Source organism: Epinephelus lanceolatus, chromosome 17 (genome assembly GCF_041903045.1).
Source record: "Epinephelus lanceolatus isolate andai-2023 chromosome 17, ASM4190304v1, whole genome shotgun sequence".
Lineage (NCBI taxonomy): Eukaryota > Metazoa > Chordata > Actinopteri > Perciformes > Serranidae > Epinephelus > Epinephelus lanceolatus.
The window spans coordinates 33,115,428-33,141,408 of NC_135750.1; the positions used below are offsets into that span (position 1 = coordinate 33,115,428).

At 41.2% G+C, this 25,981-nt stretch overlaps 1 protein-coding gene across 2 annotated transcripts in view; it reads left to right on the forward strand.

Moving 5' to 3' along the window:
• ttc7a (tetratricopeptide repeat domain 7A) overlaps positions 1-25,184 on the forward strand; it is a 70,322-nt gene extending 45,138 nt beyond the window's left edge. For both annotated transcript variants that reach the window (XM_078160632.1, XM_033613135.2), the window contains exons 18-21: positions 1,465-1,577; positions 2,200-2,334; positions 5,768-5,970; positions 23,088-25,184. In XM_078160632.1, coding sequence (XP_078016758.1) covers positions 1,465-1,577; positions 2,200-2,334; positions 5,768-5,970; positions 23,088-23,306 — 670 coding nt within the window. In that variant the 3' untranslated portion in view covers positions 23,307-25,184. The remainder of the gene's footprint in view (positions 1-1,464; positions 1,578-2,199; positions 2,335-5,767; positions 5,971-23,087) is intronic.
• The last annotated feature ends 797 nt before the right edge of the window (positions 25,185-25,981 follow it).

Genomic DNA, 25,981 nt, shown 5'->3' on the forward strand with positions numbered 1-25,981 from the left:
ATTAAAGTCCCCTGAAATTAATAAAAGTAGTCATTTAAAAATAGTCCTTTTTAAAATAAAAACCAATTTATTTATTTGTTGAACAATACAGACTAATTTATTTATTTTTATTTACATTTTTATATATGTATAACCTAATTTATTTACTTAAGACTTTGTTTCATAGCCATATTTATTTACTTTTTTAGGCTTGTTTATTTATTCATATATCTATTTATTTTATATTGACTTAAAGGGCATTCCATACATTTGGGCTACTGTGCTCATCATGTACTGGAGAATGTGGTGTGTTTTTTATGGCCTGAGCATGATGAAACTGGGAGGTAGAATCCTTTTGCTGCTTTAGTATTGATTACCCATAGTTTGTTAGATTGCGTGTGTATTCATGCACTCATGCATTTTTGATATATCATGACAATCAATTATCAGGTTCTTTCTGAGTGGTTTTCAGATATTGAGCTTCAGAGTTTTCACATCTTATATCGTAAAACTGACATTCTCTATTATTCATCATCATAACTGGAGCCCTAGAGATAGCCTAAATATTTTATATTAATATCCTATAACATTTTAAGTTATAGATTTTCTAATTTTCTAGCACAAGGCTTGCCAGTAAAACCTACAATATATGCTGATTTTTTCCTTGGAATTATAAGGTTCCATTTTTTAGACAGTTAACACTCTTTGTTATAATACCCAAAATCAGTTGTAGTACACAAGCCACAAGCTACGTTTCTGGTGTTCAAGCCAACATGAACAGTTAGAAGTTGAAAGCTGCAAAGAGTCAAGACCTTTGACAGTTTCCTGCACCTGCAGTTAACTAACCGGTTTTATGATTGACGCTCATTCGTTAATAACCAAATCCATGCCGGCCCACGCTCTTCTTCTGCATCACCGTCACCCCTGTTGGTCAGTAACACAAACATTTTGGGGACATGATTCGGTAGCCTAATTAAAAATATCCATCCACCTTGGTGATGTTTTGCTGCTGCCCCTGTCCACAGCAGGACATTGCTTAGCTTCTATAGTGTTAGTCCTGCTGGCTTCTACATGCTGACTACCATCTACTGTAGGTAACGTTATATATTATGGATAAGTACCTCATACAACCCCACTTTAAAAGATCTGAAGTATCCCTTTAAATGTAGTCACAAACAGTGAGACAACACAGAGGCAGAACCCGACTGGTTTCACATTCTGAGCACTGACTGGCTTCACAGATCAACCCTTAATGATATAAGTTAGAGGGTGGCTTGGTGGGATAGAACTTTTTTATTCCAAATTAAATGGCCATTGATGTATTAATGTAAAAACGAACTGCAAACATCAAGAATCATTGGATGTGAAGTATTTACAGAGCCTTATGATTCTTATGTCAGTACTGTATATGTAGTATCTGTGCTTGTGAGTGTGTTTCTTCATTTTGTTTGTACTGTACTGTACATGTGTGAATGTGTGTTGCAGTGAGACAGATGACAGCAGCAGTATACCGATGGCTGAGAGGGCAGAGGTCAGCCCTACAGCCAGGAAACCCTCCATCCACCTCACCCTGCCTGACTTCCAGGATGCCTCCACTGGTCTGCTCCCTCACTGGTTAAAGCCTTTCTACATGTTTGGATTGCAGCATACTGAACTGATTGGCATATTTTAAATTAAACACATCCTCCCTTTTCTCTGGTGTTGTGTAAATACCAGTGAGGAAGGTGAGTGTGTCGGTCAGAGTTTGACCTTTTGAGGATTAAAGCTATGTTTGCCTGAAACATTAAATATCAGTGATCTGACTCACCTCCACACCTGTGAGTCATGCAAGGTCACGGGTCGGTTCGATTGCCATCCAGTCTCAGGAAATCTATTGATGTTCTGAAAATGAACAGAGAATTAAAGTCATGTTTGTTTTTCTCAGAATGGCTCTCTTCTGTCATCGCATATTTTCTGATGGCAAATGAACAAATGATCTCTGTTACATTGGCCTATTTTAAGGCCTTTGAATTCAATTTAAATGTTTCTACTACATATTTGGTACAAAACATTGTTTACATGTGCTTATCATTCAGTATCTGTAACCTGTTAAAGTGTTCATTGTCTTGCAGTGTAATCACTTTGCCAAGCAGGATAGGATTTCCTTCTGTCGATTTAAAAGGTACAGTAATTTTCAGCTCTAATGGTTACCATTTCTTATCCCTTCACTTCCCCTCACAGGTTCGCTGAGCCCTTCATCAGTTGCAGTATCTCGTCTGGAAGCAGCACTCTCTGAGGTGTCGGACCTAAGCTCAACCCGTCGCCAAGGGCCCACCTATATCTGGACCACCCTAGAACGCATTTGGCTGCAGGCTGGTATGACAACAACTCAACTATAACAACATTTTTTCAGGCCTTTGGGTTTGAATCTCTTGTAAAATTGGATTTTATATTTTTTTCTGTTAACAGGATTTTTTTTCTCACTTTTGTTTGTGGTGCAAGTCAGCCAGCTGCCATGCAAAAATTTGACTATGCGGAAATGTTTGTCTGACAGCTGGCAATCAGGTTTCAAGGTTTTGTGTTTTCCAGTGTTAGTAAGCCTTTTGAATGATAATCATATTGGCAAGTGCAAAACAGACAATACAGTGAAGTCAGACAATTAAAGCTTTCCAGTTCTTCACTTTTTATCTAACATTTTGCAGCAATAAATATCTTACAAGACTAACAGTCTAGAGCCATGCTAGCAACTGTATACTGAACCACACTATGAGCTGAATACAAAATCAGCATGCTAACATGCTTATATTGACAGTGCTATGAAGCCAAATTTGTCATGCAGGTATAATGTTTGCCATGTTGACCACATTAGTTTAGCATAATTGCATGCAGTAAAAACAAAATGCAGCTGAGGCTGATGGTAATGCTGTTACTTGTGAGAGGGAACATATGGTGTACCTCAGGGATCAATCCTTAGACCACACTTATCTATGGTTTAGCATAGTGAATTGATCAATTATATCCAGACAGTTATGGCCTCAGTAAGGATGGAAACTCAAACAAACGCAGAAGTGCAGAAAACTGCATTTCCTTTAATGGCCACTTGTGGCCAGCACCAAAAGCGTAAAGCGCAATCCCCATAGACCCCCGTATTAAAATGGCCAACTTTACAGTGGAAATAAACATGTTTACAGCCCGGTGCAAAAAACAGTTTGGGTCCCCATAGCTATTTTTTCCTGTTCATGACAACTTTATGGGAGTGAATTTTTATGTAACACACCGGTTTAAATTTTATTATGGCTTAAAGTTATGTATAATTAAGAGCATGCTTTGAGTGACAGGTGGGCGCCATCTGTTGAGAAAAGGCTACCACAGTGACACAAAGGTTAGATGACGTAACCATGCCATAAAACCCAGATTCACAAACCAGTGGGTGACATCACGGATGCGAAGTTCATTATTTTGTACAGTCTATGACACAGATCGAACTAGATTAAAAATAACAATATCAGATGGCAACTTTTGAATGAGTATCTTCTCCACACAGCCTGTGCTGTGCAGATGCTACTGTGTGACTGTCTTACACAGCTTACTGACCTGCTTATAAGCTCAGTTGAATCTCAGTCTCTCTGGGGAGTGAGATATCGTTTATTCACTTGGCACAACGTGAGCGCACATTTTATCACGTTTTGAGCACTGCAGTCAGAGAAATTCACTTCGGGTCACCTATATATGAAAGGCATGAAAACCCTGCAGCATAAGGGATATAGATATTGAGGTGTCTGCTCATCAGATGTAGATATACAACAAAACAGTTTTTGCTGGAGATGATAAAGTTGTTACTGTGTGAAACAACGTAATTTAATGTGATTACTGCAGCCATTTTCTGCCTTCACATACAACAGTATACAAGGACATGTTTAACAATTTAGTGGGTAGAACCATTTCAGCCCCGATAAAGACTGCATACCTTATGCTGGAATGTGCGCTGTACCTGCATACATGTAGCCACTGTTCTATTAAGGGCAGAATGGCAGTGATGCATACCGCTATTACTTCCACCCCTTCAGCCTCAGTCTGCCTGTGGAAGTTTACAGGAGAGCAGAGCATTAGCAGGAAATGAAGAGAGAGGAGTGCAGAGATGCTCCACACAAATAAACACTCCATCCTTCCACTCAGCTGGAGTGGATGAGGCATGAGAATGGGAACGGGAATCTATACAGCGGCCGAGCAAAAGCAGTGATGCAACCAGCATACCAGCGTGTAATAGCACAGGATGGGATGGTTGGAGGGGCTTTGGGGTCGTGTCCCCTGTGGCCTACTGTAATTCGAAGGTTATTTTCTACGTCTAACCTTTGAACTTTGCGATTCCTCTGCTGAGAACAGGCAAAATAGAATCCGCTTGCTGCTGATTTAAACTAAATTACGTGTGTGTGTGTGTGTGTGTGTGTGTGTGTGTGTGTGTGTGTACGATGAGAGCAGGGGTGGGTCTCTAAACTCTGAGCCAGTTGTACCCCCTCTCTCCTTCCCAGCATTCCTCTTCTCAGCGGTCACTTCCTCTCACAATCTCACATCCTCATTGGCCACACAGGGGGAAAAAACTGGTAGACTTAGCCATATGTAACCTTACAAACACACACATATACCTGCAAACATATAGATAGGCTGCAAGCACTGAAATAATATTTTTTCTCTGGGAGCTCAGGTGAGGAACAGGAAAAGGCCTTACATAACCAGGGAGCATTCACTGAATCCTTTTTCCCCGAAGTAGAGCTATGAAAAGGAACCCCGAGGCTGGGAAATGGCTCTTTTTCATCTTGCCGAGGTAGCATGCATGCACTAAGTATTTCCCATCTGTGCATCTATGAGACACAGGTAAACAAACAAAACATCCGCTACCAAACACACACATGGGTTCACACAGCGCTCAGGAGCAGACGGCGTGTGCAATATATTTACGCAACACAGTTCACTATCTCTCTCTGTAACACACGCACACTGACTGCTGTCAGAGGTGAAGACTTTCTTTCTCAGGGTTTCTCTGAGTGTTGACCCAGCATCCACTCAGGAGGATGATTGACAGCTCTCTGCGTCAGCATCCCGTCCTGATATTGGTCTGCTCCAGTCCCAGGGGCGGACCCTCTGGTCAGCTCTGTGTCCAAGTCTTATTGGACGATGACTTGCATGTAGGCGTGATTGAGTGTGCGTGTGTGTGTAGGGGTATGTGTGTGTGTGTGTATGGGTGTGTGTAGGGGTGTGTGTGTGTGTGTGTGTGTGCCTGGGGTCTGTCCTCATCTTCCCAGCGGCAGCAAAGAAAGGAGGCAGGCAGTGTTAGTATGCGATGGCCATATTTAGGCAAGACTTTCATGACTTCCCAGGCACTTCATTGCACCCACTCTCTCTTTCACACTGCCTTTGTGTGTGTGTGTGTGTGTGTGTGTGCGCACGTGTGTGTGTTGGGGGTCCATCCAAGAGCAGTGTTTTGTGTTTGTATTTGAGTACTGTACAGTTTATATTAACATAATGCTGCTGAACTCACAGTTAAGTCATCTCAGTCACTCTCACATGTCACTGATGGGATTAATATATTTCTGTTCTTTCCTTCTCTCTCTGATCCTTCCTCCGTCTTTCCTTCATCTCTCATTTTCTCACCCCCTTTTCCTTCCTTTGACTCCCTTTTCCTCTCCTTCCTTGCTTTCTATCCTTCTTCACCTCTTATTATCCTGCTTCATCCTCCCTGCATCACTCTCTTTCCTTTCTCCCTCCTGTACCTCCTCTTTCTTTTCTCCTCCTTTTCCATCTTCTCCTTCAGGGGAGTTGTTCATGGCGGACGGTCGGCTAAAGGAGGCCCAGTTCTGCATATCCGAGGCCAGCTCACTCTTCCCCAACTCGTACTCGGTGCTGCTGCAGCGGGGCCGCCTGGCCGAGCTCCGGGGCCAACTGGACGAAGCCAAAGGCCTGTATGACGAGGCCCTGGCCATCCATCCCACAGGAGAGCGCATTCTTGTGCACATGGTGAGAGACAGCAAAATCTTTAGAGGCTGCTAAATTAAATTTAATGTAACATTCTGCTCAGTGGTCGTTGTGCTCATACTGATCCACCCACAACATGCGTGAATACACTAACACATTTTAATTGATTCACTTGAGTGTATTAAATTACCGTTGAATTCTGAACATGTGCATACGCACATCCGTGCACACAATTTTAATGCTTTACTTGAGTTCACTAAATTACATTACAGTGTATTTGGCTCAAGAACCTCAGAATCGCGTCAGGCTCATACACGCAGTCATGTAGAAATGCAAACAAACTTGAGTGTTTTTCTGAAATCTACAAAATTAAATCAAAACTTAGAAAAAATAATATTCTGTCAGCTCTTTGTAACTGCACACAAACACAGTGCTGGAGGAAGTCCTCGGTCAGTTACTTAAGTAAAAGTAGCAAATCTACAGTGTAGAAATACTGTTACAAGTAATCCTGCACTCAAAATTGTACTCAGTAAAAGTACAAAAGTGTTGGCATCAACATATGCTAAAGTACCAAAAGTAAAAGTACTCATTGTGCAAAATGTCCCATCCCAGAATAATATATATTAAATTAGTGAATTATAATTATTGATGCATATGCTGTAAAGACTGTTGACATAAAATTGAATTACTAATGTAAAATACAAGTGTTTCAAAACTGTCCTGGAGTACAGTATTTGAATAAATGTTGGTTACATTCCAGCACTGCACAAACACTGCACACAAACAGTGCACACACACATACGCGCACGCACACACACACACACACACACACACACACACAGCCAGTTGGGCTAATGATGTCATCCCATGAAATCTTTGTCTTTTCATGCCAAGTGATTGCATCTCAACAGGTTAAAATCTGGCGTCTTAAGACATCAATGACATCCCAAAGTCCCACAGTCTTATTGCATAAAAATAATATAAAAGAAAAGAGAAGTGGTCTACCGCACTAGTCTTTCCTAGAAAAGATAGTAAAGGTGACTGCTCCCAGTTTTTACTGCAGTAAAAACTTAATAAATACCTAAACACCTATCCTAATTTTAAACAGTATAATACAGACTAAACAAGTTCATGAATAAATCATACAGATAACAATGTCTTTGCTTTGAAAGGATTCAGCAATCAATACCAGCTGAAATATCTGTGATTCTTCATCACAGCATTAATGTATCCTGGCATGTTTAATCAATATCTAATCAATACCTCATTAGGCTGAATCAGGTGTGCTGGCAGAGCTGAACAGATCTCTCCTTTCTGAAAAGGCTGTGCACTAAGTTGACCTCAAATAATCAACTATACTGTTTACAGCAGTGTTGATCCACCCTGAGAAGACAGCAATATTAGCAGATGACATTTGTGTTTTTGTTGTGTAATTCAAAAGAAATGACGATGCTATGTGGCTAATAGTAGCTTGCTACATGGAGGTTGTTATGGCAGCAACTTATAATCAATGCTGTTTTTGAAATTAACAAATTCCTTCTGTTTTCAAAAGGCTATATAGAGTAAGTTAGCCTCATATACTGGTGACAAAGGTACTCACACAGAAAGCGTTTTAGTTGTTGGATTCGGCTTTTTGTAATTGTTTTAAATGAGAATGAAGAGTTTTGCTCGCAGTGTTTGCATTGTGACGCGCCTCACGTCTCTGAGCTCTAAGTGCCTGCCATTTTTGCCAAAGCGTTCAATTTGAAAAAAACTTAAATTCAGAGCGGGAAAACTCCCCATGTCATCTCTCTTTTTTGCCATGATCACAACAGCAAGTTTACATTTGGTAAACAATGGAGGAGAAACTGGTGGTAGCAGTTGCTGGATACCCAGAGCTATACGGCTTGACAATAGACAGAGTTAATTGTCTCCTGATTTGTCTGTCTGAAAAACTTGCCATTTTGGTGTCAGAATGTGTAGAAGGCAATATTTACTTCATTGACCATGGAGCTCAGGAAATGGTCATAACCTGTACTCATGTTGACTTTTCCCATTGGAATACATCCACTTAGTACTGCTGCTAGTCTCCTAAAGGGGCCTGGCAGTGGCAATACCCATGTGACACATATACAGGAAATTAATCTTAAGTGGGCTGTCTCAGTTTATCAACAGACTGTGGTTGTATGGTAAAGAATAAACAGAAAGGTAAGCTAATAAAATTTGTTTTTTTTTTGTTTAATTCAGCAGAAAGGTTTAAGCTAGCTTGCTATTAGCTGCTAATATTAGCTCTCAATTTGGCAGTAGTGATGGCAGCTGCTCATAATGGTTACTCTTTTCTCCCATGTGCCATGCTGTACTGTCAGTGTCAGGATCATGGTCATTATAGTCTTAAAGGAGCTATATGTAAGAAATCTAAAGCAAATAGTCATAAAATCCTCCTAATATGTCACAGAGACTAAGGAATAATGTTCATATAACATACTGATCTCACCGACAACAATAGTACAGCCAGAATATTCGCATTTAAAAAAAATTTTTATGGTCCGCAAATCATGTTTTGAATTTGTGTTTTGGCCTGTTGCGCCACCCACCGCCATCTACCAGTCACACAGTCAGTAGAGTCTCAGCATCAGTTACAGTTACGACTGAGCTACAGCAGCACGGCAAGCAGCATTAGCAGTGTCCCGGTACATAGCATTAGCAGTCTCCTCAGCTGTATCACGGCAGCAGCGTTAGCAGCAGAGAAGCCGGACTTGCTCGAACGGTCCGCTGGAAAACCGAAGATCAAGGACGCGGCAACACGGCCCTGCCACGGCAGCCGCCTGTGGGCAAACAAATCAGTCTCCAGCGTGCCGCTGTCCAGCAACCTCAAATCTGTAGGGGAGGGGGGGCGGACACGACTCGCGGCAGTATTTTGTATTTGAGTGCAGTAACCGTTTTGGCCACATTCTTACATACGGCGCCTTTAATTATCACATCATGGCTCTGTCATATTCTGAGATGTGTTGATTTGTTGTGGGCAAAACTTCAAATTTCATAAAATAGAAACAAACAGAGTTTGGTCCATAACCAACAAATGACAAATACTGCTCAAAGACTTCCTTTATCTCTCCTGATCACTCCCCCACATTTCTTTCATCTCAGCAGATCCTCTCTCTCACTTTCGCACTAGAAAGATCCTTTCTCGCCCACTTCCACCCACTGCCTCACTCAGGCTCTCTCCCAGTCTGTCTTTCAGATGATCCACTGGATTAACCACAGCCACTCTGACCTTTGAACTGTCTCTGTTGTCATGGTGAAAGGACCAGAGAGGGATATTCCTAAAGCCAAGGCTCACACTGCCCGACACACGCTCACACACACAAATGCACCAGTGTCTGTGGTCTCCATAGTGACCATAGATGTGCTGGTTGATATCTCTTTGACTTGAGTACTGGCCACCTTGTGACCACATAAGGCTAATGCTTTTGCTCCTAATGTGCACTTTAGTGTGGATGTGTGTATCTGTGTATCTGTGTGTGTGTGTGTGTGTGTGTGTGTGTGTGTATGTGTGGAAGTGCAGTCCCATTGGGGTGGACAGAGGTACGCGTCTCTTCCATATTTGGCCTGTGGGAGAACCAATCCCAGGGGGTGAAAAGTTGAAACAAAGCCAGCTGGCAGTGTCCTACTCTGGGTCTCTTACAGGGCAGATGTGTTCTCAGTCTGAAAGTGTGAGTGTGTGTATGTGCATGTGTTGTGTTTGTGCCTTCCTCCGTGGATTTGGCGCATATGGACCTTTTTTTTTTCTTTTTTGACTTTGTTGAACCTGGATTATGGTCCATGTTGTAGTAGGCACTAATAGACTCAAATACAAAAAACGCTGCTATCTAGAGTACTATTTGTTGTGGATTAAACAGTATATTAGGCATGCTAATGGAGCAATGTGGTAAATACTTCATTGCATTGTGATGGAGCCTAAGTGGGACAGTGTGTGGGACATTTTTATTTGGAGCGCTACCCATTTGTCTGGCTTGCATCAGCCTGCCAGAATACAACCTACAGTTGCTGCTACTCTGTGGCTCTGGATTCATGCATTTATTTTTATACTGTATCTGCCGTGGACACTTTGTGCGCCGGTGGCCCATTTATTCTGCTCTGCCTTAAGGGGAATTCTGATGATATTCTTGGTTGGTATTCTTACACTTGAGCTATTATTCTGCAAAAGTACATACTGTACTTTCCTTGAATGTCCTTAAGATCTTTTTTTTTTGTTATTAGGGCTGCACATAAAAGAGGATGTACTCCTGCTGTGGCTTGCAATGAAATCCTCCTGATTTTCTTTGTGGAGTATTTTTTATGGACACACATTATTATGAGACAATATCAACAATCTTAAGCCTCAAGGGCTTTAAAAAAAGGACATGTTATTCAGATTTTTATTTGGGCATGTTGCCTTTATTCAGTAGTTTACAATGTAGATATAGACAGGAAATATATACAGAGAAAGATATAAGTATATTATGTATAAATATAGGTTTGATATGCAACAAAGAGTCCACATTGCAGTAATTTGGTATGCATCTTAACCACTATGCCACTGCCATTTTTACAGGACCTTGAATGCAACAATTATGTTGCATTATTCAACAATTATAGCAATTGATTACAAAGATTTCATAATAAGTAAGGGATAATGCCTTTGAGTTGTCCATTATTAGGAATTAATGCTAACAGGGAAGTGCGAACCATCTGACACGCAGCGGAGGCCATTCATTCCTGGTAATGGACAACTCAAAGGGTATTATCCAACTCATACCATGCTTACTTGCCAGAAAGAAAAAAAAACTATTCATATATATTATATCGTACATTTTGCAATCAAAATTAAACATTTTTATCAAGCCATATTTGGTTTCCCTGTTAACACCGTAGGGTTTACCTAATAACTGGAACAATCATTACGGCCAAATAAGGTTCTTATGCAACGGAAATGTTGTTCAGTACTCCAGTAAATAGGATGTAACCTTTATTACGACTTGGCAGCGGGAGATACTTAAAGTCTGCTCAGCTCATAGAGCCATTTGGCTCAGCTGTGAGCCAGAAGGTTAATGTTATGCTCACAAGGCAATAACATTACGTATGGTTCATAAACAGGAAATATAACATGACAGTATCTTTAACAACAAGACTGGTTAGCTATCCAGCCAAGTCATTGTCCCCAATTCAGTATCAATATTTTCAGAAATGAATGATACCCTAGGTGTAGTGTTACTGTCAGCCGCAGCATGAAGTAGGGAGTTGAATAGCGAATTTGATGTGAGATGATCTCTGATGTGATTCAAAGTATCAGTGAGTTCAGAGGGCCAGTGTACTTCTTGCAGCTTGTGTGTTACAGTCTTCGTCCTGTAGTGTTCTGAGGATTAGGCACTGACAACTACGCTCAGAGTTGGAAATAAACTGTAAACATAAACAATAATGATCTAACATCCCAACTACAACAGCGCTGTATATCCGTGCTTGGTGACGATGACGTTCTATAGGCTCATTTAGCTACTCATTGGCAACAGACACAAGTGGAGTATTTACAGACGTATTTTATGTCGTAAAACAAAACATGAAAATCTCTTAAGCTTTTGTTAACCACACACCTTATTTCAGGCATCTAACCAAAAAATGCATTCAAAACCCATTGACATCAAGATGAGGGAACCAGGAGTGCACACATGCTAACTCATTTCCACGTTGTAGGACTCATTCCTTGGGCACCCTACAACTCTAGATAATCCACAGTACTTGTTGCAAGCAGTTTCATGGAGGAACTGTTTTCTTTTAACCAAACTACATCCACCAACCAAATCACTGCAAAGCAAGCATGGACTAATGGACGAGAGACTGCTTGTGACAGCGGTGCTAGGTGAGCTAGCAGTAGATGCACACTTCCTTCTGCAAGGTGATACATGTTGGCAGGTGTAGTTTAGTTGAAAGGAAAATAGTTTCTACCTGGAACCTTCCATTATATTCTAAAGAAAGGCAGACATCCCCTGAGCCAATATCTCCAACACTCGGCAACCAAAACAATCGGGATTGATACATAGCACTACAGGTAAGAGGGAAAACATGTATTTTTGATTTAAGGTTGAACAGTCACGTTATTTTTAAACATGTAGTGTCTTTTATAGCCATTGTAAAGGAATTGCATGTTGCTTCATCATTAGTCAGTATTGTTAGCTGCCTGCCCATGAAACCACAACACAAAAAAGTATTTTTTAAAGCTTTCTCTACAATAGTTGATTATCTACTTAAAAATCCAATTTCCTCTGAACTGAATAGTTTGACATTCTTGGAAACATGTTTATTAGCTCACTTTCTGAGAGTTAGATGAGAAGATCTATACCACTCATGACTGTGCGCCGCAAGATGATTAGCCTGCTGCTAGCTCTTTTAATACAGTGGGCATTTTTTTTGTTGCCCTTGACAACCAAATTTCTTGTAGATTTTAGAGCATATTGACTGACATTGACAGCTACATTTACTCCCATACAAGCAGAACAAAGCAAAGGGTTTTTTTTGAGGTTTATGCACAGCATCACCCAAGCCAACCAGAATGGAGGGAAGTCGTAATTTTCTCCACAGTCGCCACAGCAGATGAGGAAAGGGAAATGTGAGTAAGGGAAACCCATAACTGGAAGCCATACAGAAGCTCAGCAGCCCCTGCGGTGTGGTTCATAATAACACAGCACCACCATCTTCCCTTATTCACCGCACACCACTTTACTCACTCCACCTCTACATATTAGCATCAACCGTAGCCACATGGTCTTTGAGTGTGTGTGTGTGTGTGTGTGTGTGTGTGTGTGTGTGTGAGGGAGAGAGAAATGCAGTGATCAGACAGTGACTCACCGCTCTGGTCAGCTGCTGGTTTCAGAGTATTTTTGGATGAATAAGGGTGTGGTAGTTAGGGGAAACCAGTATAGGACATTGGCATGCTGTATGTGTGTGTGTGTGTGTGTGTGTGTGTGTGTGTAAGATATATGTGTGTGCTAATGGTTAGCAACAGATTTATAGTTTAATGTCACTGACCGGTTGTTTTAGTCCACAAGCGTCTATTTTGTTCATCTATCACGGTATTAGCAGTGTCAGCCTTTACACATTTGTCTGTCTGTACTGTTAACCTCATTATGGTAAGTGTTTGGTTGACGTGTGTGTATGTGTGGCATGTGGTGCGTGTGTGTGTGTGTGTGTGTGTTCTGATGGGTAGCTGATCCTGAAACACGGCCCAGCCTGGCTTCCGGCGATGGCATGAAATGAATCTGACCCACTCCCAACATCCTCCACATCTCATCCCTCCTGTTCTGTAGCCGAGCCTGCTCTGAGTCAGCCTCACACACATACACACACACACACACACACACGCACACACACACACACTTAACACACACACTCTTTACTTTTCCTCCTCTCCCACAGAAGCATATTCATACACTGCTTCACATATGCATGTATACTCTCAAGGACGAGGACTTATGCTCATTGAATTAATCGCGTTCCAATTATCAAATGCCCCCCATCTCTCTCTCCCTCTCTCTCTCTCTCTGTCTGTCTGTCTTTTTCTGTCTCTCTCTGTCTCTCTCTCTCCTCCCAATGTGGATGGGGGTGGTTGTCAGCTGATTAGATAATGCAAATACATTATTTATAACATTTTGCACGTTCTTGCCGCTTTATGGGATTGCCTAGCAACCAGGGAAATATATTCTATTGAGCAAGACCTCTGATAACCACGGAGAGAGAGGGAAGGAGTGTGTGTGTGTGTGTGTGTGTGTGAGAGAGAGAGAGAGAGAGAGAGAGAGAGAGAGAGAGAGAGAGAGAGCAAGGAAGAAGAAAATCGGGGGGGGGGGGGGGGGGGGGGCAAACAGAGAGACAATTGGGAGTTGGCTGGTGCCTTCGTTGCTATGTATGGCTCATCTGGGCTCACTTATTTTTTCCGTTTTCTTTGACACCTCTCTCCTTTTTTCTCTCCATCCCCCTCTCTCACTATTCATTGCTCCCAGTTTAGCTCTTTCTCACTCGCTCACACTCTTGTCTTTCCTTGCTTTCTTCCTTTTTCTTTCCTGTGGCTCCTGTATCGCCCCTTTCTTTCATTCCCTCGTCCTTCTTCTTCCCCTTCCTGTTGCTATATCCCCTTGTGTGTGTACAAGTATGTGTGTCATGCTGTGTTTTTTACTGTTGTATATTTATATAGCTGCTGTAATCTGAAGAGACATAAGAATGTACTTTGCAATTCAGGACTTGATTCTAGATGCATTGCATATGCTACTTCTTTTCTCTCACACGCACCACAGCAATAGGTATACATACAAATTATTTTTGACATGTAAACATGCCATCCAGGTGCATTAGATGGTGGAGATACTTAACGTGTCAGCATGGTCTTTATCATATGCTGACAAAAACATAACATACAAGAAAATGTTAGCATTGTACGTTTCTGCAAACTATAAATATGTTACATTTGCACATTTCATATGTATCATTTCAACATTTCTAAAGTAATGTAGTATATTAGCTGATTTTATCATCATAAGGTGGAGGGGATGGTGGATGGTATGTCACCTAAGTGAGATGCATACCAAGCTTAAGACCACTGCAGGCCACTGTTCGAGACCAACAAACAACAAAACCATAGTGATGTAGCGAGGCTTTGTTTCCAGCTGCTTTTTAGTTACCATCGCTGCTTTCCTGCAGGAATAGTGCCACAAAAAGCGGTTGTGTTACACCAAGACATTGCTGTGTTTCCAATGGCAATGGTGCCCTCAAAGCTGGGTATTTTAAGCCAAAACAAACGTATCCTAACCAAAACCCAATGTTTTTTGTGCCTAAACCTATCCACATGTTAACCACAGTGTTGTTGAAATGTAAAGTTTCAACATTTCCACTACTTAATAACATGCAAATGTGACGTATCTGTGGTTTGCAGAAACATACATTTCCAACATTATTCAGGCGATTGCATTTAACATACTGTAGACAGTTGTGCATCACAGTGGTGAAGTGGTTAGCATTGTTGCCTCACAGCGAGAGGGTTCTTGGTTCCTCCTGGGGCTTCTTCCCGCAGTCCAAAGATGTGCAGGTTAGGTTAACTGGTGACTCTAAATTGGCCATAGGTGTGAATGTGAGCATGAATGGTTGTCTGTCTCTATAATAATAACTTTATTTATATAGCACCTTTCAAAAATGAGTTACAAGGTGCTGTACAACAGAGATAAAACATATCACATACAATACAATTGCCAGCGTAAAAAACCACCAAGAGAAATAAAATTGGCCTTAAAAAATTAACTTAAAAACACCCATCCCCAACAAAGTAAACATACAGTACAGCCATAATAAAACAGGATTAAGAGAAGGCCAATCGATAAAAGTGAGTCTTTAGAAGAGATTTAAAAGAATCCACTGAGCTTGCCTGCCTGAGATCGCCGGGCAGGGAGTTCCACAGCTGCGGAGCACGGACAGCGAAGGCCCGGTCACCTTTTGTGATAAGACGGGACCTTGGGACCATAAGCAAAGCTGAGCCAGCGGATCTCAGGCAGCGTTCAGGTTTGTAGGGTAAAAGCAAGTCATGGATATAGGCAGGAGCCTGACCGTTTAAGGCTTTAAAAACAAGTAGTAAAATCTTAAAATCAATTCTAAAACTCACAGGCAGCCAGTGGAGAGCAGCAATGGTTGGAGAGATGTGGTCACTTCTCTTTGTACCTGTTAAAAGCCTGGCAGCAGCATTCTGAATAAGTTGCAGTCGACGGATGTTTCCCTTGCTAATCCCAGAGTACAGAGCATTACAGTAATCAAGTCTTGAGGAGATAAAAGCATGGACAACCTTCTCCAAGTCAGTGGAAGAGAGGAACGGTCGGATTCTTGCTAATTGTCTCAGCTGCCCAAAACATGATTGTTATGTGTCAGCCCTATGATAGTCTGGTGACCTGTCCAGGGTGTACCCCGCCTCAATGTCAGACAGGATAGGTAGCCAGGATAGCCACCAGACTACATTGACAAAAACAGCAATTTTACTTTGCTGAACAGAGAAGTTACTGGTCTACCGCTGCCATGATTGGTTAGTGTGTATACTAGTAAGGTAAAGTGGAGAAAATATACCAAATATAGCGTCACCTAATCTGATATTGATTTTCTTAGTTGGGTCTTTTAAGGTGGCTAAAATACATTTTGCTGTGGTCTCATCACATTGCCACTTAAGAAATAGCTTAATATGCCTGTCAACACCTCTAAAGATCTCCAATTAACACATTGTATCTGGTGTCGGATAAGCTGTTTCCCCATTTCCAGTCTTTATGCTTAGCTAAAATAATCAGCTGCTGGTTGTGGCTTTATATTTTACAGAAACAGAGTGGCATTGAGCTTCTCAAGTAACTCTCAGCAACAATGGGAGTAAGCATACCTCCAAAAAATGTCAAACTAACACTTTAGGAAATATGAGAGGGAAACTGTATGTGAATAGGTTAATAAGTAGGGAAAGTTCAAGCCAACATGACTAAAGTAAATACAGCAGTCTTGGCTCACCTCTCCCTGCCAGCTCAGACTCAACCACTGATGGGATTAAAGGTTCAGGTAAAGGCTCTCGACCTGGTTCAATGGCAGGGCATTGGGCCACTGGGTTACACTGTGTGTCTGTGAGTACTAGATGTTAGCCTACAGCGGTTTAACAGACAGCTTTTGGATGACATAACATCCCTGGTTGCCATATTGTATGATTATGGATCTCTGGGATTTAAACCATGCCAAGCACACACTTAACCATCTCTAGTCTAAAGCTGTTACACTTAGAATTATTTCTAACTATGAAAGTACTTACACCTAACCATATTCTTATTGTTCAGTTTGTCTTGTTAGTTACAGCTCTTCAGCTCCCTCAGTAGCAAGGCTGACAACAGCAGATTGCAAGTCTAAATTTAGAGTTCAGCTGTCTCTACACTGTCTAGAAGACATTAATTTCTGGGAACTAATCCATATGACCATTTTGTCGCTGATTGATGTTGTGGTTATGTCATGTATGTATGTATGTATGTTTCAAGCTAACCAGCAGTCTGGTCAATATTGGATTAATTCCATTTGGATCAACATCCAGTCACACATTTGTTTATAGCCCATACTGTAGCTTTTAATCAGTGTGCAGCTTTATACATTAGCTGGATTTGCATCCAAGTTTTAAATAATGCAAACTATAATGAAAAGTTTTAATTCTCGCTTAAGGCAGAAAAAGTTTTTGGGTAATAAAGAAGTTATCCAATAAATATTATTCCCATAAATACATCTTTGTGGTGGCTGCTTAGCTGTAGTTGGTACGTTCAAATATTACAAAGTGCTCTTTTTGTCTTTGCACAGTATGAAATATGAATATCAGCTGACACTGAAGAACAAAAACTCATTTCCCCAATGCTAATCAATTCCATAATCAAATCTGTGTTGGGTGTGTTTGTTTGTGACATTCGGGAAGCTTTTCTCAGTCTCTTCAATCTAGCTGATGGAAATGCCCTTAATTAAGCGTTGTGTATTGTTTGCAGCGCTTCAAAAGTTTGCTTAAATGTAGCTTGAAAGATGGATGAAAACACCACTGCCCACTCGTTCGGTTTGGCTCAGCTTAGTTCAGTTGTGCTTTAATGGCACGACAAGAAACAAACCTCCACTGCCAAGCACCATGGGATCAGCTGAGGTAGAACTGGAGACAGATGGCTGGGAGTAATTAAAGCAAAACCAATAGATACCAGTTTTATCAGTGTATTGCCAGAAACATTCGGTAGCAAACTAAATGTTCTTGAACACACATTTGGTCACTCACTTCCTCTCCTATCTGCTCACTCTCCTACTCCCTCAGACATTTTGTTCCTCACTGTGTCACTCTCAGTGATCTTCGGTTCTCATCCCAATTGGAAATCTTTCTCCTTTTTCCTGTCTGTCTTGTTCAACTTTCTCTGGAAACGGTTTGTCTCAAACTTAAAGGAATAGTACAACATTTTGGCTAATATACCTTTGTTTTTTTGCTATGGGTGAGATAAGAAGATCAATGTCAATCTTATTTCTGTGGGTTAAGTACCAAGCTGAAATCAGGATACTGTTCACCTAGCTTAGCATAAAGACTGGAGTATAGGGGGAAAGACCTAACCTGGCTCTGACTAAAATGGAAGAATCACCTACCAAAACATTTAAAGCTGACTTACATGTTGTACTGTCTCCCAGTCTTGTCACAATAAAGGCCTTGTCTCACCAGACAATGGTGCAGTGAATCTAATCCACCTGCTTTTGCGAAATATGTGGTTCTAGAAGCTTTGTGATGTAGTAATAACTTGCAGATCTGGGGCTGGCATTATAGTGGGACAAGCTCGAACATGCTATTGTTCCAATGGCTCATAATTCTGAAGCCCTAAAGGTCCAAAATATGCCCAATAGGACTGAAAAGCCATATGTCTGACATTATGCCAAAAACAAACCCACATCTCTCCAAAGGCATGACTCACCCTGCTCTGCCTCTGATTAGCTTAGCCTGATATTCTTACTCTAACCCAAACTAATATGACTCCTCATGCCTAAATCTAACCAACCCAACCAATGAAGAAAACAAATACTAGCCTATGATGTCATTCTGCATAATAATTAGCCATGTGCTTGGGAGAACATGGAGCCTATTTCCAGAGCAATTCACCTTTTTTTTCAACGTTGGACAAATGGGCCTTCAGTCCAATGGCACATTTTCGGACTACTGGGGCTCTGGAAGTATTAGCCATCAAAAACAATGGGCAGTCTCCCACCAGTCAGTCACAAGAGCTCCTTAAGCTTCTTTCTGTTTTCCTGTACTGTTTACTCTCCCTTTAGTTCAAAGGAATGAACATCAATTCAGTCAATGATTTAATTGAAGAGAAAAACAATCTAAGGGGTACACCAACTTCTTGCTTATTACCTGAATCACTAATGGGACAATAGATAAAAACTGTCTATTCAAAAGACATACTAACCATTGACTACTGTCTCATATCTGTCTGTTAACCATATATTTTTGGTGGGAACATTTACTTTGACAGATGAGGTTAAGTAAAAGTGGATGGTGCAGCACAGCTAAGATACAACAGCTTCCCCCATTCTGGACATTCCAGCACTCTGTTTTCTTAAATGTCAGTACCGCTATTGATTGTTATTGGTTGACATTGTATATTTGCGAGTTTAACCTGACAGGTAAGACAGCGAGTGAACACAGACATTCCATTGGAATAACATATGTTACTGCAAAATTTTGACATTTTAGATGCTGGTGTGACCACGCTAGAACCAAAAGCTCACTATACATACCAACCATTGAACGCTGTACAACCAACATTATAGCTATAGCCAGAGACCCGAAATGAAAGTAGCCTTTTGGGCCGTTGGATGAACGGTTGTTTGTCAAGAAAAAGCTTTGACACATAACTTTCCCTATAAATATTAAATCATATTTTTTTATATCTCTGTTCAAGATTAAAAAAGCAAGATAATATTGTAAGATTAACATGATGTGAGATTAATAATTTCTCTCTCAAAAATAAAATGTTGACCTCCTCCTTTACAGGCAGTGTGTGCTTTCCTGTCAGCTTGTCTTGTTCAGCCTCTCCTGTGTTTCTGTCATACCACAGTATACAGTAGTGTTTATTTGATTGAGCTGCTGGCCTAGAAGGATCAACTTTTCCATGGTTACCAGCATAACTGACATGTGGCACAGATGGAAGGGTGTGAGTGCTGGTGTGTGTGTGTGTGTGTGTGTGTGTGTGTGTGTGTGAGTGTGTGTGTGTCTCCCAGTAGCCGGCTTGTTTATGCTAGAAACGCTGGAACAATGTAACCCCTGTGAGTCTAGAGACAACAGTACAGACAGTAAGATGTGGAAGCTAGTGGCCAAACCGGCGGCAAGGAATACATCATCCACCTCAAGCATACACCCACACACTCTCATGCATGCATACACACACATACTCATGTAGACACAAATGCACACACACAAGCTTGTAACCCTGTTTGCACATCCTGTGACAGGTTTTCTCCGTACCCAAGAGTTTCGATCTTCCTCTGTGTTTTCCTCACAGCAGCAGAGGAAAAGGAGAGCGAAGGAAGGGAGGAAGAGAGAAAGAGAGTGAGTGTGTGTGTGTGCTTTTATTGAAAGTTGCATCAGAGCCCCTAGACAGCTATGTGAATTTCAGCCCAATTAATCTGGAGCTTGTGAGCAGAGACTGCATAACAAGACTCGTCTGTCTGACCTCAGGCCAGCTCAGTGTGTGTGTGTGTGTGTGTGTGTGTGTGATACAGATAGTCAAAGTAAGGGAGAGAATGCTGTTGTGCAAGAGAGGCTGCCTGTTGTCACCTTGAGTGTGCATGTGACACTGTTGCTTAAATATATATATATATATGTGTGTGTGTGCGGCGTCTTTGTGTGTGAGACAGATTTGACTCCATGCTGTTGGTCAGTTGCATGACAGCCTCTTCTGCTGGGCTCTCAAACACACCGCACCCCAACTGAGCCAAGCTCCAAAGAGACACAACACATTTCCACATTCACACAAAGTTCTGCATGACCTTTAACATGGTGACAACAGATATCATCCATGATATCCCTCTCTGTCTCCATATACTTCTTTTTACACACACACACACACACACACACACACACACACACACACACCCTGACAGACACTTATTTATCCTATGTATCAGCTTTAACAACAATTTATTCAATTTGTATATCCATACAGTTTACATGAAATTCCAGTTACATACTTCTTATTCCCTCCTTGCATATCTTTTAATGCCACAGTCATGCATATAGAGTGTATACTGTACATACATACAGTATAAAATCAGTGAATGATGAGATTGCATGCATACCCACCACTCTCCCTGGCAGAGCCCTGGGCAGTAGTCACCCAGCACGCCACTACAAATGAAGACTAAAGAATATCATGACCTGCAAAGAAACATACCAATGTCTTTGAATGTTTTGGGCCATATAGCACAAACCGTGTAAACTAATAAGCACCAACCATTTTTATATCATTGTTAGGAGATTTTTCTGCCTCCTAACAGAGCTACAGAGTTCAATATGTAAGAAAATACATTTACAGTTTTGAAACTTTCTCGAGACGGGTAGTGAGAAATGTTGGGCAATGCCACATTTGTTAGTAATGAGTAGGGTAAGGGATTACTATTTGAAATTCAATAATTAGATCACGTTTCGCTTCTCAACTTTGACAATCTGGGCGTCAGTTTTTTCACTGTGTCGCTGGGAGATTCATGAATGGTGGATATCAGTTTGGTCTCTCTGAATCTACTAGCTACTTGTTAACCTTTTAGCTCCAAAGTTGTCTTATGTACATGTTGTGTGTTCTTAGCTGGCTTGCTAACTTTGGCCACTGGTAAACCTACATTTTGGAATCTCTAGGTTTGGTTCAAAGTGTGTGAACATAAATCATGGTTGTATAAAGAGAGCTGCATCTGCGTTTGAGGTGGCACCCTGTTAATTTTTCATGAAAGTTGCTCAGTGGCGCATTAAGCCAAAAATGTTGCTGTGTATAAAATTACCAGGTGATTGACACTGCTTCCGCATCATTGGGCCCAAAGAGCAGGTGTACTAGACACTTCCACTGGCCAAGCCAGCTACTTCCAGTTTAGTGCTCATTAATTTGAATGGGGATAAAATGATTCAGTTGTGCGGCTCTAATAGACTAGGTATAGGTCTATGGTATGATATAACAACTTGGAAGTTGCAATTCCACTGTTTGGTCACTACAAAAATTGCCTTCAAAGCACGGCACACTTCACTGTGGCTAATGTTAAGCTAACTGCTGATGGTCAGTAAATGTAGGCTGGCTGCTTGTAAAGCCACAACGTCTCGTTTTCTATTTCTAAACCAGTTAAATACAGAATATGTGAGCAGTGGGTGTGGAGGCTTTAGAGTTGGTGGAAGGCACTTTTGTGCTAGGCTGAGTGACGTAAGTAACTAATTATTATGACTAATATTTAATAACAGTGACAGTGATTTTAGTAATTTCCCTCTGATAAATTGAATGGACAAATGTGTTTTATTGTAGCTCAGGGTCTTTTGGTTATAATAACATTGTGCTCACAGAGTTAATTGCTGAGATCTGGGAACGCACCGACATAGCTGAAAATAGGTCCAACACGGCAACAAGCCCGAGCAGTCAGATGATCGTACAGATTGAAAACAAGCCACCGGGTAGCTTAATTTGTTTTGGAAGAAAACGAAGGCTAACAGTAAAATTACAAACTACCGGATGCTGCATGTGCAATGCGTTGCTTCTTTGACAGCTGGTTCCCAAATCACAGATTTTGCCAATAAGATTTTACTCTAACAACATAACTTTGACAAAAAGAGAGTACAGTGTAATCTGAAATTGATTTTCATTCTTCATTTGCATTACACATTGACACTAGTGTTGACCAGTAAAACCGAACACCTTTCCCACTGTCTGAAGGTCAAAAAATTTAAGATTTTAAGAAGCGAGGATATGCTTTGGCAAATCAGCAGTGATTTGTGTACATAACGGTAACTACATTGCACTTAAACAGTCCCATTGACCAGCAGTCTCTCCTCCGACCCAAGCAGGTTAAACACAGCATCAGCTTTCATTACTGTGAGTGTATCTGTGTGCACAACTCATGCATCATCTCTCAGCAGAGGACTGCTCCTAATATCACGATTTGTGGATTTTCTCCGTTCAGTTGTACAATCCCAGTTGAATATGACTCGAGTATAGTACAGTTGGCCGTTGTTGCTGTTTCTGTTGTTGTTTTTTGTGGTTCTAAACTAGTCCACAGGACAGCAGGCATTATAATCCAAGGTTTGGATTTTTTTTCTTTGCAAAAAGCCACCATCTGCTAACTTGATCTTATCATGCCATGAAAAATGTTTTAATGGTAGATATTTGGGATGAAAAAAATATTAGGGACAAGTAGCTGCAGATGAATGCAATATCACCATTCTGTCAAAGGTCAACTTTTAGCTCAGTGGAGTAAATTCAGCAAGTAGATTTTCACAAAAAAAAAAAAAAAAAAATAACACTTACTTGATGAGCCTTACAATAGTATACATACGGTATATAATAATACAGACCTAAATTTCTTATATTTCCTTTGTCTTTTTCCATCTGTCCATCCAGGGCCGTCTGCTGGTGAAAACTGGGCGTGTCCACCTTGGGGAGAAGGTCCTGCGTGATGCGGTTCAGGTCCACAGCACCTCCCACGAGGCGTGGAGTGGCCTGGGCGAGGCCCTGCAGTCTCGTGGTGCCAGCCAGGCCCCCGACTGCTTCTTGACAGCCCTGGAGTTGGAGGCTTCCTGCCCCATTCGGCCCTTCAACATCATCCCCAGGGAGCTTTGAGGGGCCTGGGCTGGGGTGGAGGTTTGGGTCAGGGTAAAGCTAATAGCCTGTTGATGTATAATTATACATTGGTGCAGATACATTGAAAAGCAGTGCTGGGTGAAAAATGTTTCTTTAATGAAAAGTCTGACATTTTGGGAAATAGGCCTGTCTGCTTTCTCGCCAAAAGCCTGATGAGGAAATTGATACCACTCACATCTCTCAGATAAATATAAAGCTACAGCCAGAGGATGGTTAGCTTAGCGTAAAAGGGACCTATTATGCTTTTCCTTCTTTTTTGTCATATATATAATGTTACAGTGTCAGATATTCATAAAAAAATGTGGCCAAAGTTTTGAATGATAAGGTAAACTTATGTAAAAGTAATCCCTGTCAACAAAAACCTCAGGCTGCAGACCATTTTAAATACTCTGTTACCAATGTTTTCCTACTTTCAAGACAAGCTGACATCAGCTTGTGATGGATTACTTTAGCTCCAGCTCCAGACAAGCGTTAACATTACGTAGCCTACACTGCTACATGTAGCTGTATGCTAACATCATGTTCTCTTGGTTGCTGATGCTTTTAATTCTCCCAGTTGTCCAGTGAAGATTTTATTTTAAAAGCTTCTGGTGATCTTTCAAGGTAGAAAGTGCAGCTATCCTCTGTTACAGTCATTCCGTGGTTGCAATGACGGTGCACTGTAAAGACACCAAGATACGAAAGACCTGGAAACACTGACCAATCAGAGCTGACTGGGCTTTTTCAGGAGAGGAGATGGAAGAGATGGACGCTGAAATGGAGCGTTTTATGCAGAGAGTAAATACAGGTCTATTTTGGCAAACAGTATGAGGAAAATAAACTGTAGTAGAAACCCCAAATACAGGTATGAATCTGAAAATGAGCATAACAAGTCCCCTTTAAGAAATTCTCAAGCACAGAAGCCTGGTAAAACCACAAGTTCTTTTGTAGTCTTTCGCCAGAGCCAATTTCAGTGTTTCCCCGTTTCCACTCTTTATGCTAAGCTAAGCTAATCAACTCCTGGATGTAGCTTCATATTTAGCGAGCAGATATGATTGTGGTATCAATATAATCATCTGTCTGTCAGCAAGAAAGCGATTGGAGTGCATCTCCCAAACTTCAAAGTATTCCTTTAACAAGTATTTCTTAATTATTGTTAAATCTCAGTGAGTTTCATTGTCACCCTCTTAATTATTAGTCTAACTGTCCAAATACTATATGAGAATTCCTAAATTATCAGATGGAGAATTGCAAAAAAAATGTCCCTTAATGTTGCATATTTACACACAAAACAGTGACAATAATATTGGATATTAATACTGTGTGTGTGTGCAGGAAAAGCAACAGAGGCCGATTTCAGAGCAGTGTAAAGAAAGAATCATGTTTATAAATGTAAGTACTGTAAGGAAGTACATCTCCTATGGAGTTATAAGCCCAGAAGTAATAGCTCTTTTGCAATTTGTGACAAATGAGTAATATTTTAAATAATCAGAATTATCAGGTATCAGTTTATTGGTTCATAAATCACAGAGATGTGCTGGTTGCATCTTGAGATAGAATGTATGTTATGTAGAAATGCAGATACATAGATTATGTGTAGGCTGTCAGTTACAACAGCAGCTCCACTTCATCTTTATTTTAGCCCTTGATGTATTTTTGATGATCATGTTGATTGACGAAGCTTTCATGTACACACACCCTCTCATCTTCAAATGAGAGCTCATACATTTTCTTGCAAGGACAATCACATATCATTCAATATGTCTTCATTATTTATGTGTGTGCCTGTGTGTTTTCATGCAGTATGTCTTCTTATTGTGTAACTTCATGTATGTGTGTTTGTTTTAAACTGTCCCTCTGGGGTGTTATCAGTCCCTATTCTGTTTGTTCTGTTTGTTCAGTACAGTAGGCGACTCATCCGCTTATAATGTGTGTGTGTGCGTGTGTGTGTGTGTGTGTGTGTGTGTGTGTGTGTGTGTGTGTGCGTGTGTTATTTTTTTCTTTTTGACTCATCTGTTCGTAATGCGCTCCATTATAAACAACAATGGCTTTTAAAAATCACTGCTGGATGCCGCGTCTTCACCTGCCTTGTCACTTGTGACTAATGGACATCACTTCCGAGTGCCTAACTACATTAATGTGAGCAGTGGGACTGGGCTGCCGGCTTATGTAATACTGCCAGCACAGTTTTCTGCCTCCAAACTCCCTCCTCCTCCTATCTCTCTCTCTCCTTCTCTATCTCTCTGTGTCTCTCGCTCTCTCCCAGCTTGCCTGATGTGATGTGATGTGGCTTGGTTGCCTAGCAGCCATCCCCTTGTTTGAGTAACTGGGGAAGCAGAGAGATATCTGGTCTGCTGAACAACACACACACACACACACACACACACACACACACACACGGCGAGCGGCAGATAATGCCCCCGTTGTGTGGTTTTACAGGCTTGACAGTGTCTGTTTGATGTCGGCTGTTACCATGTGAGGTATGAGCCAGCTATAATCAATGTCTCAGGATGGTGTAAATTGATTTGTGTTATGGGAAGAGTCACTGCCTTTGCTCTCAGCAAAGCCCCTATTTCTTAACCCTTTCCCTCCCCGCAGGGCTACAAGCACTAATCCTCTTCCTTCCCTGTCTTTTCTTAAAACTCCACAATCGCCCACGGCCCTGTCGCTCCTGG